Below are 15,547 nucleotides of genomic sequence, written 5' to 3' on the forward strand. Positions count from 1 at the left end.
GCCCTGCGGTGAGGAAGGCAACGTGTGAGCAGCAGGAGAGGGGTCTGCACTGCTCCTGGGGAGCCCTACAGAGCCTGGGCTCAGCAACAGTAGGGTCAGAAGCAGGCCCCCACGGCCCCGGGCCTCACCCTCACCTTCTTGTTCTCGCAGCTGCCTTTTCAGGACAACCGCAAGCCGTGATTATGACATCAGGCCCTCTGAAGAGAGAAGGGATGTTGGCTTCTACCGTGTCGCAGTCCAGTGTGGTCCTTACGCCTGCTGCCATTGCCCGGGTGAGGGGGCCCTAGACAGACCCTCCGTGTCCTTGTCACCCCAGCATGGCCCTGCTCTCGGGTGGTCCTCACCTGACATGACTCTGGTCGGGGGTGATCTCTGTCTCCTGTGTCACCTCAGGCTCCTGGAGTTACGGAGTTCCACAGTGGCATCCTGGTGACAGACCTTGGCCACACCACGAGCAGCCAGCCAGCCCCTGTCTCTCGGCTCTTCTCTCCAAGCGCCGTGCAAGACTCCCTGGTGAAGGGCGAGCAGGTCCCTGCCACGGGTTCCAGTGAGTGTGCGCTCCAGTCTGAATGGTTGGGACTTCGTGAGTAAAATGAGCATGCCCATACCTGGGTCAGGGAGACTGCCCGTGGGGTTCCCCGGGATTGAGGCTGGACTTACAGGATGTGCAGTGAGGTCTTAGAAGCCTAGTGGCCCACGCTGGAAGTGCTCAGTGTAGTGCCAGATCATCCACAGTAGCAGGAAAGTGGCAAGCGTGTGCGGGGCAGGCACCTAATGCACTTGGGGAACACCACTCTGACCTCTTTCATAAAGGCCTGGCTCTGAGCTACCAGTTCTGATCCAGACAAGGGATTGAGGCTGTCAGCGCTTTCCAGAAAATGGAAACCACCCAGGCTTGTCTCCACATCAACGTGGTCATCCCTTAGTTTTCAAGCACCTCACATCATTGAGCCCATTTCCACACCGTGGGCCTTCCATTGGCAGGACTATCGGGGGAGAACTGATTTTGCCCAGTGAAGAGCCATGAAGCCAGGAATAAAGGATTTGCCCGAGGTTGTGTGCGCCCCTGGCGGTGGGGGTAGAACCAGAACCTAGGCTTCCTCCTTTCAGATGCCCCATCTGGGAGGGAGACCAAAGGTGCCTTGTCTCAAATAAAACCTGGGCATGGTTGCTCCTGGAGCTCTATGGTAAACAGTTGTCTTCCCTGAACAGTCAGGAAGACCTGAGGAGGAAAGATCTCTGCCTACAGAGATCAGACAGTAGAGGGACTTGTCCAAGGAGGCCGGACGAATAAGGGCCTCCAGTCTGGAAAGCTAAAGATGAAGACTAGTTACGAGTCAGGCCCCTACAGTGGTGTAAGTTAGGGCTCAGGTAGCCTAGTGTTACCCTGTCTGCTGAGGCGCAGAACACTGGGTGTTGGAGCTGCATGGGGAAACTGAGCAGCAGGGCAGGGAGGTGGGCAGCGCCACAGAAAGGAGTGCACTGAGGCTCTCTAGGCAGGCAGGTGGGGCAGCCCCAGAGGTTCTGGGGGCCTCCTGAGAGATGCCAGTGACCAGGGCATGGCTGGTGTGGAGTGAGCGAGATTGAAAATACAAGAAAATGTATATGTAGAGTTGAAGGAACAAAAATAAACAGATACGTGTACTTGACACACAGGGTAAGAACTAGAGCCTCGCAGAGGCTGCGGAAACCGCAGGTGGCCCCCACGAGGCTTGTTAGTAAGCTGGGTTAGCAGTTAGGCCTCCTCTCAAAACTCTCCGTGTCCCCAAGACCTGTGGCTGGCCAAGCTCAGGCCATGTTCCTACCCCACGTCCAGCCAGCCTTCATCAGGCCTTGTCCACACCTAACAGAACCCTCCTTGGGATGTTGGCAAGGATTTCTCCAGTTTTTGCTCTGGGGTCGCTGTGGGAGGTTCCGGATGGGTTTCCAGGGTTTGGGACTTGTGGGGCTTCCCTTACTGGGTGAGCTGCCGCCAGCCATGTCCTAAGAGGAGTCTCTGTTCTTCTCAGGTCGAGATTGCCCAAACTCAGGGCAGGCCTCTCCATGTGCTTCAGAGCAGAGCCCTAGTCCCCAGTCTCCCCAGAACAACTGCTCAGGGAAATCGGCAGACCCCAAAAATGTGGCTGCTTTAAAGGTATCACAGGTCTCTCTTGGGTCTTGATTTCCTTGGAGGGATGGGGGGAGGGCACGGAGGAGAATATCAAGGGACCGTTGGGGCAGCTGCGTCCCTTACTAAGGACACACAGGAAAGGAGCAGCACAGACCCGGCTGGTGTTCCAGCAGGCTAGGGTAGCATCAGGAACCTGGATGTTTGCTACTTAATCTGGAGATAAGGTCGGCTCCTCCCATTCCCCCACCTGCTAGCCGGCCCTGAGCCCCGGAACCAGCCCTGAACCCCGTAGCATGCGGGAGACGGCGGCTGGAAGAACTGGGTCAGCGGAGGAGTGGGCCGAGGGTGGCTGGGAAAGGCTGATCAGCAGTGGTCACGGCCCCTGCCGAGGGCCTCCACTCAGCAGGCAGGGTTTTCCAGCAACCCTGTCCTGCCCCCTCACGGCTCCTGTCGCCCCTCCTTCCACTTACTCTCTAGCCCCTGAGCCGCAGGTTGGGAGGGCGGGGCGGTGGCCCTGTGGTGCACCCTGTGTCACAGCGACCACTCGATTCCCCAACAGAACCGGCAGATGAAGCATATTTCAGCTGAGCAGAAAAGGCGCTTCAACATCAAGATGGGCTTTGACACCCTCAACAGTTTGATCTCTAATAATTCCAAGCTGGTGAGTGGTGTCGGATGGGCGGGGAGCCCCTGTGTTGGCCTCGGCACCGGCTAGCCAGGCAGGGTCGCCGTGGCTGCCGTGGTTTGACCCTGCCGCCCCTGTCCCAGACCAGCCACGCCATCACACTGCAGAAGACCGTGGAGTACATCACCAAGCTGCAGCAGGAGCGGGGCCAGATGCAGGAAGAAGCCCGGCGGCTGCGGGAGGAGATCGAGGAGCTCAACGCCACCATCATGTGAGGCTGCAGGGGTGGGGCCCGGGGCTGGTGCCTCATCCTCCCAAGTGCGTGTCCCAGAGGCAGGAGGGTCCTTTGGGCTTTTGTCATCCTCCTCCTCCTGAGGCCTCCCCTCTTGGGCCCGCAGTGACCAGCGGCAGCTGGCCCTGCCCACTTGGCGCCTCAGGGTCCAGCTTCATCGCTGGCCGCTCTGAGCTTCCTCTGATTCTTCCTGTCGTTGCAGCTCCTGCCAGCAACTGCTTCCTGCCACGGGAGTGCCCGTCACCCGGCACCAATTCGATCACATGAGGGACATGTTTGATGAGTATGTGAAGAGCCGGACCCTACAGAATTGGAAGTTCTGGATTGTATCTTTGGGTTTGCTTTGCTTCTCCCGCCCCCCACAAATGGTTGCTGTTGAGTTCATCCAACAGGCAGTGCTGGTTTCTGCCTCGGTCCAGGGGCCTGGCCTGGCCCGTGGTGGGAAGGGGGGCTATTGTTGGTGACCATCCAGGCTCAGGGCTTCCTGGGGAAGCAGAACAGATCAACTTTGCTCTCTCCGTGCTTGGGAAATAAAGATGGTTTATCGCGAGGTGCCAGAGCCACCTGCTGAGGCGATGCTGTAGGAAGGAGGTAGGATCTAATCCGACACATCCTGGCGGCCATCTCCGGGGAGGGGCGAGTACTGCCCCGTGAGATAGATGGGAAACCAGGGCTCATAAATCACTAAGCGGCAGAGTCAGGATTTGAAACCAGCTCCCTGCAGGTTGTTGTCTGCGTTTGGGCCACATGGTCTTCGATGCTGTTATGAGGCACGTACATCTGCGTGCTGGGGTCCATCTCTGGGGCCAAAGCCCGCCTGCGCTCAGCCTTCCAGATATCAGCAGGGCCCCTCTGGGGGACAGCCCCTGCCTTGTCCGTCCCCTTTCAGCCACCTCTCTGCCTCAGACAATCTACACACATGGTAGGTTGGCCATGTGTCTTCACCTTCTTGCTGACAGACTGAAGAGACAGCCGTTTAGGAGCAGAGGATTTTATCTGTTTGCACTCTAATGGCTGGTTTTGAAGAGAGGGATGACAGACCAGACAGCAGCTCTGTTGCCTCTGCTCTGCCCGGCTTTCCCAGCCTGGCTCTGGCCCTTAGCACTGATGGAGGTGGCCCGGCTTACCCAGCCTGGCTCTGGCCCTTAGCACTGATGGAGGTGGCCCGGCTTACCCAACCTGGCTCTGGCCCTTAGCACTGATGGAGGTGGCCCGGCTTACTCAGCCTGGCTCTGGCCCTTAGCACTGATGGGGGCGGCAGCTGGGATGAGCCAGGACCTCTTTGGTAAAGTGGCACATTCATCATCAGCCTCAGCTCGGGGGCCCTGGGCACAACCGTGGCTCAGATCAGGGAGAAAATGGACCTCATGCTTTTGCGGATTTGCTTGCCTAGGATGGTTTGGGAGACCCGCACAGAATGTGACTAAGAGCCAGCGCGTGTGTTTATCACAAAAGACAGATCTCCTCCATCTCTAGACAGCTTCTATTTTGTGGTCTGCCGTGTGCTTCTGCTCTTCTTGCAGGTATCCATAGACCGCTGGCTTTCATGTCAGGGTGCTCGGACCTGTTCCACACTGAGGAAACGTCTGTGTCCCTCCCTGCCTCCGGCCTGCTCAGTGGTCATTAACCTGTTGCTCAGTTAGAGTTAGATGGAAAGATTTCAGGGGAATGTGAGGGTGCATCTTATCTAGATCACACTCCCTCATCAACTGTACGTGGTTACTTGTCGTCCCTGGGGAAGTTGGTCACGGGCAAGACCGTAGCTGGACTTTATTCTCCTCACCCCCGGTTACATGTCTGCCGGCCTCCTCCTTGCTTATCTTTTCTTTAACCCACGTGCCGTGCAGTTCAGTATCATTATCAAGCCGCTGTTTGAGTCCTTCAAGGGGATGGTGTCCACCAGCAGCCTGGAAGAGCTGCACCGGACGGCGCTGTCCTGGCTGGACCAGCACTGCTCCCTGCCCGTCCTCAGGCCAAGTGAGTCGGGGGCTACGCAGGGGCCGCGGCATCACGGGGGCTCGCCAAACCCTTGAGGATAGTCCCAGGGAGAGGAGGGCCTTTGCAGACAGTGCCGTGGCAGGTCCAGGCGCCCCCACGAGCAGCTGCGTCAGCAGGAGGCCCCGGCCAGAGAGGCCGGCTGCGGGACAGGGGCGTGGCCCCTAGCGCCTCTCCTTTACTTCCTGTCATCGCCGTGCATCCATGTGCTCAGGTCCGCCTTGCGTTTATTGAGCACCTACTGTTCACCAGGCCCTGTACTTCCAGATGTTTTCTGGTTTAATTCTTAGAACTAACAAGGCTGCGCCCTTATACTGAGGTTATAGAGGTGGACAAACGGGAAGAGCTTGGGGTTCCCTGCTTGTCTGCAGGAGAGGAGACGGGATTTGCAGTTACCCTAGGGGCAGAGAGGCTTTGCCGGCATCTGTCCCTCAGTGGCGCTCTCCTTCGGTGACATGAGAATTACCACACGGGTTTGCGCGGAAGAGCGCGTGTGCTGTCCACGGTGGGACCTGAAGCGGCCGTGTGTGCCTGTGCCCCTGGGCTAACCTCCCCCTTTCTTCCAGCGGTGCTGCACACCCTCCGGCACCTGAGCACCACCACCTCCGTTCTGACAGACCCGTCCCAGCTGCCAGAGCAGGCGGCAGAGGCCGTCACCGGAATCGGCAAGAGATCGGGGGAGTCTTAGTGGCACCTGGCGGGCACGTGGCCGTGCAAGATGCCATGGAGGCTCTTCCCTGCCCGCGGAGAGGGTGCTGCACCCCATGCCTCTCCTGACGCAGAGCTCAGGGCCCCCCTCCAACTCCACCGGCCCACTGGGCCACTCAGAACACTGCGCTCAGGTCTGAAGCAGGTTCGGGTCCTGCCGACAGCAACAGCCCGTCTTTGGGAGCCCCTTGCTGTGAACTCTTACTCATCGACCTCAGTTGTGAACTCCCCTGCCCTCAGGCAACCCAGACAAAGTCCCGTCCTGCTGGTGGTCGGCCGGGCCCCTGGTGCCTGAGCAGGGAGTAGAGGGGACAAATGGGGCACGGCCTGCTCCTGGGAGCTGGGAAGCATAAGGGTTCCTCTTCGGTTCTGTCCTCAGACTTCTGGATGTTCGCTCCTGTCGCCCCTGGGCACTCGGATGGCGCTGCTCTGACTCTCCTGGGGGGCAGGTGGAAGGCACTTCCCTTCCTCCCTCAGACTCTGACCTTGTAAGTAGGTTTGGACAGCTGCTCCCACCACACAGGCCGCCAGGGAACCCCGGAACCCGCGTGCGGAAGCGGTGGGTGTGCACGCTCGCGGCGCGAGAAGGATCGCACATCAAGGCGAAGCTGCTGCTCTGGCTCGGAGACCCCTCGGGCGGCGCCGCGGGCGGCCTCGTTCTGTTCTGCCGGTGCTGCGGCAGCCACCGTCGGTGGCTTGAGAACCGTGGTGGGGACTCCGGCGGGGCCTCACTGGGCGCCACCTCACCGCATGGCCCTTGTTCTCCACCTTCCTCCAAGCCGCAGCCTGGGATGAGCCAGCAGCCTTGGGTGCATGCTCGCAGCCCTGAGAGCGTGGCGTTTGAGAGGCCAGACTCCACGGTGCTGCCATGGGTCTGTCGCCTTGCCTGGATGGTTCAGCTGGGAGCCCCAAACCATAACAGTTCTCGGACCAAAGATGTCACCACACCCAAAGTCTGTCCTGTGTTGTGTTTGGAGGAAGAAATTGAATGTTGATGGGCAGCCCTCTGAGGCAGGCAGCCTCAGAGCTGTCTCTGGGCATCTTCCAGATCATACGGTGAAGAGTTACACTCATGTTTGTTTAAGGTGGAGGGATATCTGGAGGCAGCGGCCTGCTTCTGAACATGGAATTGCATTCGGGGTGTCCAGGCCCATCCTCTTGCTCTATGTGCAAGAGGAGCTGCAGATGGAAGGGCGGGTGCTCTCTCTAACACTCAGGAAGCCCAGCCAAGGGTACCTCCTCGTTGAAAGAATGTGCTTTTAACGTCCTGCTGTGAAGTTCAGAGGCTCAGTGGACTTTCCATTCAATCTCTGTCCTCCCTGCCAGAGATGGAGCCTGCGCAGTGCTAGGCAAGGCTGGAAATGCTGGGGTAGGCTCTAGGGGGGGCGCTACTGAGGGCAACCTCCTGCAGCTTGGACCCATTTGGAGGCTCCCGCGGGTTCCTGGAGGCCTGCTGAAGGTGCTCGGGGGCAGCCAGCCCTGCCTCAGCCTCACTTGATGGAGGATGGCAGGGGTGACGTCTCTCTGCCGCCGGCTGTGCCACCGTCTCTCCTGCAGGTCACCGACCAGTCACCTACTCCCTTGTCTGTGCTTCAGCCCCGCACAAGAGCAGCTTGGCGGCAACCCTCAGTCTCTCCAGAAAACGTGTTTACAAGCCTCCCAGATCACTCCCCTGAGGGGCGAGCACAAGACAAGGCTGGGCTGGTCCTTAATGTCCACTGGGAAATGGTAAGAGAACTCATCCTTCACCCCAGGATAAACTCGGAGTTGCCCTTCCAAAGGGGAAGACCACCATGGTAAGAACTCACTAGGGTCAAAAGGAAAAACACGAGATATCCCCAGGGCTTGTGGGGGGTCATGAGCTCCGTCCCTTCCCCAGTTCCTGTGCCTTTGTAAACCACGTGAGTGGCCGGAATGCTTGGCCCACCAAGACCTCTCCTAAATGAGCAGCCTTCTCCCCACCCGGCGCTGGGAGTCTTTTTTTTTTTTTTTAACTCTGTGGGATATAAAATTGGCCTCTTGCTTCTTCGGCCTACCTCTCCTTCTCTTCCTTTTGCTGAATTAATGTTCATGATTCTGTTTTGTTAAATATTTAAGGCTGTTGGGTCACATGAGACTTTGAAGGGTGTGTGTGTGTGTGTGTGTGTGTGTGTCCTAGCAGACTGTTAATTAGATGCATGTTTTTGTTTTGAGACATTGACTTAAATCCATTTCTCTTGGTGCTCACGATTACCACGGCTATAGGGCCACAAAGCTGTATCTCTTACCACAGACATGTTTCTTGTCCCAGAATCATTTCTTATTTTGGAATCTTGCCCGATGAATCTGGCCAGACAGAGGGGCCCAGCGGGGGCGCAGGGACAGCGAGATCAGCCTGCCAGAGGCCTCCAAGGCGTGCTGCCCACAGGGCTGTGCTTTGTTTACACTCATTTTCACCCCTGCTCCTGCCTCTGCTCCCATAAAAGAAACTTTAAAATGCTGACACTTTGGAGAATAAAAAAAAAAAAAAAAAAATCAATCTGAAAAGGAAAAAAAAAAAAGCCTGTCTGGCACATAAATCTTTGAAAAGCATTTCTGTGAAATCTTTCTGTGCCATCAGCCCCCTTCACACTCCTGCCTGCTCTTTCACGATGAGTGGGAAACGCAGGGACAGGGCAGGTGCCACCGCGGGGCTTTCTGAAAGTTGGCGGGCCCGTCCCTCCCAGCTCAGGCGGGTTACACTGGCAAGTCGCCCCCCCAGGGGGGCCCCAGCCCATGCACCCCCGCTGCTGTCCAGCCGGATTTTCTCACACGAAAGCAAAGGTCCCAGCGTCAGAAGTTAGAGTTAGTGAGGTGCTAGCGGACGTCACTGGCCCTTGTCAGGAGGAAGGACCGAAGGGCAGGGAACCCCCAGCGCCACCCTATTCCTGGAGCCTCCGCAGGAGGAGGGGTGGCCAGTTGTCGCCCATGTGCCCTTGGGCACCCAGCTTCATCCGCTTCCTGCCCTTGTGACCTGACGGTTGGACCGGAAGGTATTCCTGCTCTGGCCGATAGAAATGTAAACTTAGACTGAGCAAGCATGGCCCCCCAGGGTAGTGCCAACCCCCTTTGTCTCGACCCAGGTGAAGGGGTCTGGTGGCAAGTGACCTGAGAACTAGAGGAACGAGGAGCAAGTCCATTGTTTGCAGGATTACAAGCTGGCACGGTCTAGCTGAAGCACATGGCATGGCACTGGGCTGTCCTCGGTGCTCCCTGCCCCATGCCCAGGACCCCCCACAGTTTGATGGATAAGCTGGTCCACTCTCTCCTCTCTCTCTGGTGGAAAGTTGCCTTTCCCTAGAGATGCCCTGCTTCCCATTACGCACCTTGCCAGTGACGAAACCCACCCACCGCTCGTGGGAACTTAGCTTTGCCAAGTGTTCCCTCGGTCATGGTCTCATTGGAGGAGAGAGCTGGGGTGCCCTGGTGTGAGCAACATTGGCAGCCGCAGGCCCGAGTCTTCACCTCGGTGCCCCGATACCGCGTATGTCGAGGATTTTCACCAACGTCTGAACATGCACAAGGGGAGAAGGGGGTTGGAGGGTGGAAGAGCTTGGAAGCTCAACACCTGTTTGTAACTTTCAGTAGTCTCCCTGGCCTTGACCCTCTCGGATCGGAGGGACAGCAAGAGCAGGGAGAAGCCTTAGGACTTAACTGTGTACCTCCAGAAACTGCCCCGTTTTGTTTTCCTTCTGAGGACTTGGCTTTCCTGGCTCATCACGCGGGGGGCTGTTTCCTTGTCGGGGTTTGCGAAAATCAGCCTTTGAGAAAGAAAAGGGAACTTTTCATGTTAAATGTTGGCTTTGATTCAGTGTGTGTGTGTCTTTGTGTGCGCGCACGCATGTGCACGTGCTTGCACAAGCCCGCCTGTGTGTGTTTACTTAATGGAATTTTATTTTTGTGAAATTCCTTCCCAAATATGTAGCAGAATTCACTTCCATCTCCCAGTCAAACTTTTGGTTTCACAGTCAACCCTGGGCACCACTAATTTGAAGAATTGCCTTCTGGGTTTCTAAACAGAGGTGTGCTCCTCCCAAGGCTTGAGATTGTGGAGGGTTTGGGAGAAACGGATACATTTCTGTAGAGTTTGTCCTGCAGTTGAAGGGTATGAAGGGCTCAGCCCAGGGACACACAATTCCTAGACTGTGTTTCTCACAAGGGAGCTTGAACACAGCCTCCCCCCAACAACGCCCTGCTGTTTCTCTACCCGAATCTTCTCAGACGGCCCGCGAAAGGGAACCTTGTTCATCTACTTATTTTGTAACATCACAGCTGAGCCACCACAGCGTTCTCTTCCTTTGCCAGCTTCCAGTTCATTGTGTAAATGGTTTGTTTTTTCTGTTGTGAGCTTTGGTGATTGTGTCATGGCTCCGTTAGGAGACGGTTTCCCCTCGTGGTCCGAACAGCAAAACCTGAGAAGAGCCTTGTTACTCGGAGGCTCCCTCAGGCCTGCACCATCCAGAACACCACCCTTCATGCTCCGCTGTCAAGAAGCACGTTTCCACCAGCTGTATTCAACACTACAATGCAGTTTTAAAACTATATTTGCATCCGAGACAATAAAAAGCTGTATTTTTTTGAAAAGCCTGTGATGTGTGGTCTTAAATGCTGCCGTGTTGGGCTGTGGAAATGATGATACTGGGAGATCGGAACAAAATGATGCTCAGACTGGCTTACTCCTTCCAACCTTGGGCGGTAGCTTCAGCCTGGGGTGAAGGCTTGGGGGAGAGAGGCCCCAGGTGAGTAGGGGGTCCTGAAGAGAGGCTGCTGGAAGGACCCATGTCAAAAGCCCCAAATCACCGATTCTCGCTGTGAATTCACCAGGGTCTGGTGCTCCAGGCCTTTCCCGGGTGGACAGAGTTCAGTGGTGCTTGTACAAAGTGCCATGTCCTCATCTGGAACCCAGGCAAATGGCACCTGCCCTGCACACTTGAACAGGGTGGTTGTGAGGTTCACATAAAATCCTGTAAGGGGGCTCGGTAACCCATGAGACACTGTACTTAGAAAGTGTAGGTTCTTGTCAGTATGGCTAACACTGACCCCAGTGCTGAAAGTGTTCTAAGTCCAGGTGATGGCCCCAGGAGGCCGTGGTCTCCTGGCTAACCAGGGACCCAAAACCGTAGGAAAAAGCAGGTAAGTTGACCAGCAAAGATGCCCTTTGTTGATCTGAGAAGATATTGATGATCTCTGTTCATTTTAGAAGCTTCTCTCTTTTCCATACATTATTCCTGCACCCCCCCCCCATCTCCCCCACCTCAGCTCCTGGTGCTTGAGAGGCAGTCGCAGCGAGCTGAGTCATGCTACCTCCTGCAGGCAGCCTGGCCCCTGCTGGCTTGTTTCACCAAACAACTGCCCAGATCCAGATCTCTGACTGAAATGCCGTGGGTTGACAGACAGGCTCTTGTCTGATCAAACCCGATGCCTCCCCCAAACGAAAAAGTCTCCATGACACAAAGCAAGATTTTGGGTCCTAAAAACAGGAGGCCCTAGAAAGAAGCAAGTGATTCACGGACTCTTCTGGGCTGAAGAAGCTTGATTTCCATTGAGCAACAGATGTCTGCTTTGCTCTTCTGAAGTTTTCGAACCCAGCTCCACGTTACGTATGGAATCTTAAAAGATGCTCGGGACATAATTCAGAGAAGAGGGTTGAGTTTGGATAGACTGGGAGGGGGAAGACAGAGCAGAGGGAGCAAGACCAGGGCGCTGGAGACTGTCCCTCTGCATCAGGCCCTGGGCGCCTCAGGGACATGGACGCCCCTGGATAGTTCTCAACCTGGCAGTGTGGCTATTCCCATTTCTAGAAAGAAATGAAAGTACTTTCCAAAGTATCAAGGCCACGTGGATCAGGAAAGGCTAAAGGGTCGTGTTTTGTTTTTGTTTTGTTTTACCTTGTAAATGGCGTCTCCACCCAGTGCAATGGGAGGATTATCCTTGACTTGTCCCCCCCCCCCCCCCCGCCACCACCACCTCTCCCAACACCAAGTCTGGTCAAGTTCGTCTTCCAGATCTCTTCCAAATACATGATTCACTTCTCTCCATCACCACTGCTGTCTTCAAATCTAAGTCGCCATTATTTCTCGACCAGTTCACGTAACAGCGTCCCCCTCACTCTGTCTTGGGGTGTCTGTCACAGTCACTGGGAGCTTGGAAAAGCCCAGGTCCAGCCATGTCACTCCTGTGCTCCGTCCAGGGCCTTCCAGACGAGGGCCAAGTCCTAGGGGGAGAACCCGCCGCCCACTCTTGCCCATCTGGCCCCTGCTTCCCTTCCCAACCTCATTTTTGCTCTTTCCCGTTCTCTGAACGCACCATGTTTTGTGTGCCATGTCACTCTTAAGGCTTTTCCAAGTCCTCTTTCCTCTGTCCAAGCCTCTCTCCATCTCCCGGCTCGCTCCCATCCTTTCTTCCAGTCCCAATCTTTGGACCTCAGTTCTTCAGAAACCAGCCCTCATGTCCCCGCACCCCACCCCCGATGCAGAGATGCACGCACACGCATGGAGTCGGGCCTCAGAGCACCCTGTGTTTGCTCAGGACGCCTGTCGTGTTTGTCATTGTCATCTGTCTTCCCCGCCAGGTACCGAGGCCCGTCAGGACAAGGATCTGGTGCCGATGGTCACTGCCATGCCCAGCATAGAACGGGTGCATGGCAGGGGAACAGGTAACCTGCTGAAAGAGCCCTCAGCCCTTACCATTCCAGCAGCCAGCTGCCCCTTCCTCACGTCTGTGTCAGAGAGGTAGGGTGTGGGGACCCGTGAGAAGAACTCAGGAGAGGGGCAGGGGCAACTAGCAGGTGGAGAGGTCAAGCTGGTGTAGATGTTGACCAGGGTTAAAAGGTTGACCCCTGGGATTCCATGTTTAATATAAAACATCAACTCTAGTAACTTAGGTTGTAGCTATAAGAACAATCTCTTACTGGCATTTAAAAGCCTTTCATCTTAGATGTGAATGTGATTATTCTCTAGGACACAGTTTACCTTTTTTATATGTGAAGATCTGAATTTAGCCTTGTGTAGGTTGGTGTGATGGCACTTGTCCTAAATTTCAGTAAGTGTGCCTTTTACCTTTTTATTTCAGAAAATCTCCAGCATACACAGAAGTAGAGGGGATAGTACAAGGAGCCCCCACTTACTCATCATCCACGTTAACAACTACCAACTCGGGGCCAATTTTGTTTCGTATGTACCTCACCCCCGCCCCCATTGTTTTGAAGCAAGTCCCATATGGGTTTCATTTGTTAATAGTAAATGTGCTTTTTGGTACCATTTACAGAAGTGCATACATGCCTCTGTTGTTGGCCATTTAAAGACTCCTGAAGGCTTTGTCAAAAGCTACAAAGTCACAGTTAATAAGAAATCTGAGGACTGGGGAAGTTCTTATTGATCAGATTTTCTGTTTCACAGAATCATTAGCTAGAAAACCCTTATTGTTTAAAGAGGGAAGAGCTTTCTAAGATAAGAGTCTACTTTCCTGCCTTAATGGGTATGGTGCAGCAAACAATCTAATCTCTTGATCTAGTCTGACTGATTTTCTTTCCTGGGGGACGAGACCAAGCAGCGCTGGCTGGGTTCCATTACAGACTTGTGGTGGGAGTGGGGCCTGCATGAGCAGGAGGTCCTTCCCACCTGCCCCCTCACCTGTCTGGCATCCCGAGTCCCCAGCCCACCCATCAGTGCCACCGAATGACCTCCACCGGGATATGCATAAGCTGCTTGCGTTCCGTGCCTCTTATCCCACACCTGCCTGGGGGTTGCCCAGCTACGCCTTCTTTCCTCCGGTCTTTGATCAAGAAGCATGTGCTGCAGGCCAAATTCGAACTCAGCTCAGGGAACACCGCAGTGCCACAAAATCTGTCTTGATAACTGAATGATGGGGGTCAGCGCGGGGTGCCATGAGGTCATGAAGGCGTGCCAGGAACCAGTCCTGGGAGGCGCTGGGAACGTCCCCGTGGTAGGTGGTGCCTGAGCCGGGAGCCCAAGGGACAAGCAGAGTTCTCTGGGCAAAGGGGCAGAACCCTCAGGGAAGAAGAGCAGGCTCTACAGGAGGCAAGCTCCACCAAGGCTGACACCTCCCCCTCTCCCTGCTGGGGCTTTTTCTCCTTATCTCTTCTGCCTCACCGTTTTCTCCTTTTCCAGTTGACTCACTTCTCTCTAAGCACCGGTTTCTCTTCCTCACGTCTCTCTGCTTCTAACCACCATTTCTTTAACTTCAATTTCCCCTGCCTGGGGTCTGTTCATCCCCGAATATTCTGCATCTCGCTACATGGCGTTGCCAGCCTCCCAATTGCTCAAGCCAATACTTTAGACGTCCCCCTTGGGTTCTTCCGTCCCTTCACATCCCACCTTTAATCTGTCGGTGAATCCTATCAGCGATCCCTCCAGAATAATCACAGGTCCATTCCCCACCCCCACTGCCACCACCTGGAGGGCACACCATATTCTCCATGTTCCACTTCTTGCTGCTTGTCACCAATTCTTCACAGAGCTGGAGTGACCTTACTAAGACACTTATGACACGTTGTGTCCTTCCCCTGCTCAAACTTCCAATGGCTTCCTGTGGCATTTAGAATAAAGTCCAAACTCCTCGCTATCTGGGTCCTGACTGCCTTGGGCGAGTGACAACCTTTCTGGGCCTGAAAGTCCTCATCTAGAAAACGTGGATAAAAATCACACTCACCCTGGGACGCCTGGGTGGCTCAGTCAGTTAAACGTCTGCCTTCAGCTCAGATCATGATCCCAGGATCCTGGGATCGAGTCCCACAGCAGGCTCTCTACTCAACGGGGAGCCTGCTTCTCCCCCCTGCTTGTGCTCTCTCTCTCTCTCTCAAATAAATAAATAAAATCTTAAAAAAAAAAAAATCACACCTACCCCGCTGGGTTGCTGAAGGATTAAGCAAGCCAGGCTTACAATAAGCACCTGTAACGTGAGCTGCTTTTGCTAATCTTCATCTCTCTTCCCCGAATTCTGCCCCCATTCCCAACATTGCACCCTTTTCCATTCTCTTGGGTTTTATCCGTGCTAGCACAAAGGCCGTCCTCCTTTTTAATACCCTGGGGTCATTCTGATTCTCCCTGCCGCACAGCATCTTGCCTGCTCCCTTTCATTCACCAAGTCTTGTGTTGTGAAATCTTTCTGCGAAACGTCCCAAGTGGGGTCCCATTCGGGGCCGCGGAACAGCTGGTATGGGTCAGAGTTGAGAAATATCCCAACAGAATCTTCCTAGCTTACACAGGTCTCCAAAGTTCAGGAAATAGCATTTAGCTTCCTAACACTCATCCCTTTTTCAAACACCTGCCCTCCTCCCAGCACTTCAGAACTTCCTGTTCTAGAATGAAGTCCCCAGTCCCTAGCATGTCCTTCAGTAGGGCCCTGACTCCACCTCCCATCCCTGCCCGTATCACAGCACAGCTTCCAGGCTCGATGCACGCCCTGTGGTTACGAGCTGCTTCCCTCTGCCTCACCAACATCCCCTGCCCCCGGAAGGCCTTGTGCTCTGTCCCTCTCTGTGGCCTGCCCTGGCCCACCCCACTTCGGGCTTTGAACTGCCACCAGTGTTCCACTTGTCACTTCTGCCACATGCCACCTTCTCTTGGTAATGTCACTGTCAGTACTACCCTCACACCCTCACCCCTGCCTAGGGACCGGGACCACATCTCATTTTATCAGCCATCTACCATAACACGCAGTTTCTGTGTCCTGGGCACCGAGTCAGCTCATGGTTTAAGTCAGATCTACCACTGCCTGCCAGGGTGATGCATCACCGTATGAAATGGGTACTGTTATTATCCCCACTTTAGAGATAAGG

At 55.1% G+C, this 15,547-nt stretch overlaps 1 protein-coding gene across 2 annotated transcripts in view; it reads left to right on the forward strand.

Moving 5' to 3' along the window:
• MLXIP (MLX interacting protein) overlaps positions 1 to 10,332 on the forward strand; it is a 59,695-nt gene extending 49,363 nt beyond the window's left edge. Inside the window, exons 10-17 of one of the 2 annotated variants that reach the window (XM_025889615.2) lie at positions 151 to 272; positions 394 to 583; positions 2,010 to 2,134; positions 2,670 to 2,771; positions 2,879 to 3,006; positions 3,230 to 3,353; positions 4,875 to 5,004; positions 5,589 to 10,332. In XM_025889615.2, coding sequence (XP_025745400.1) covers positions 151 to 272; positions 394 to 583; positions 2,010 to 2,134; positions 2,670 to 2,771; positions 2,879 to 3,006; positions 3,230 to 3,353; positions 4,875 to 5,004; positions 5,589 to 5,710 — 1,043 coding nt within the window. In that variant the 3' untranslated portion in view covers positions 5,711 to 10,332. The remainder of the gene's footprint in view (positions 1 to 150; positions 273 to 393; positions 584 to 2,009; positions 2,135 to 2,669; positions 2,772 to 2,878; positions 3,007 to 3,229; positions 3,354 to 4,874; positions 5,005 to 5,588) is intronic. The other variant, XM_025889616.2, reaches the window with a different exon arrangement.
• The last annotated feature ends 5,215 nt before the right edge of the window (positions 10,333 to 15,547 follow it).

The sequence above is a fragment of the Callorhinus ursinus genome, unplaced genomic scaffold, assembly GCF_003265705.2.
Source record: "Callorhinus ursinus isolate GAN/ISIS: 27379988/994484 unplaced genomic scaffold, GSC_fseal_2.0 scaffold41, whole genome shotgun sequence".
NCBI classification, from domain to species: domain Eukaryota; kingdom Metazoa; phylum Chordata; class Mammalia; order Carnivora; family Otariidae; genus Callorhinus; species Callorhinus ursinus.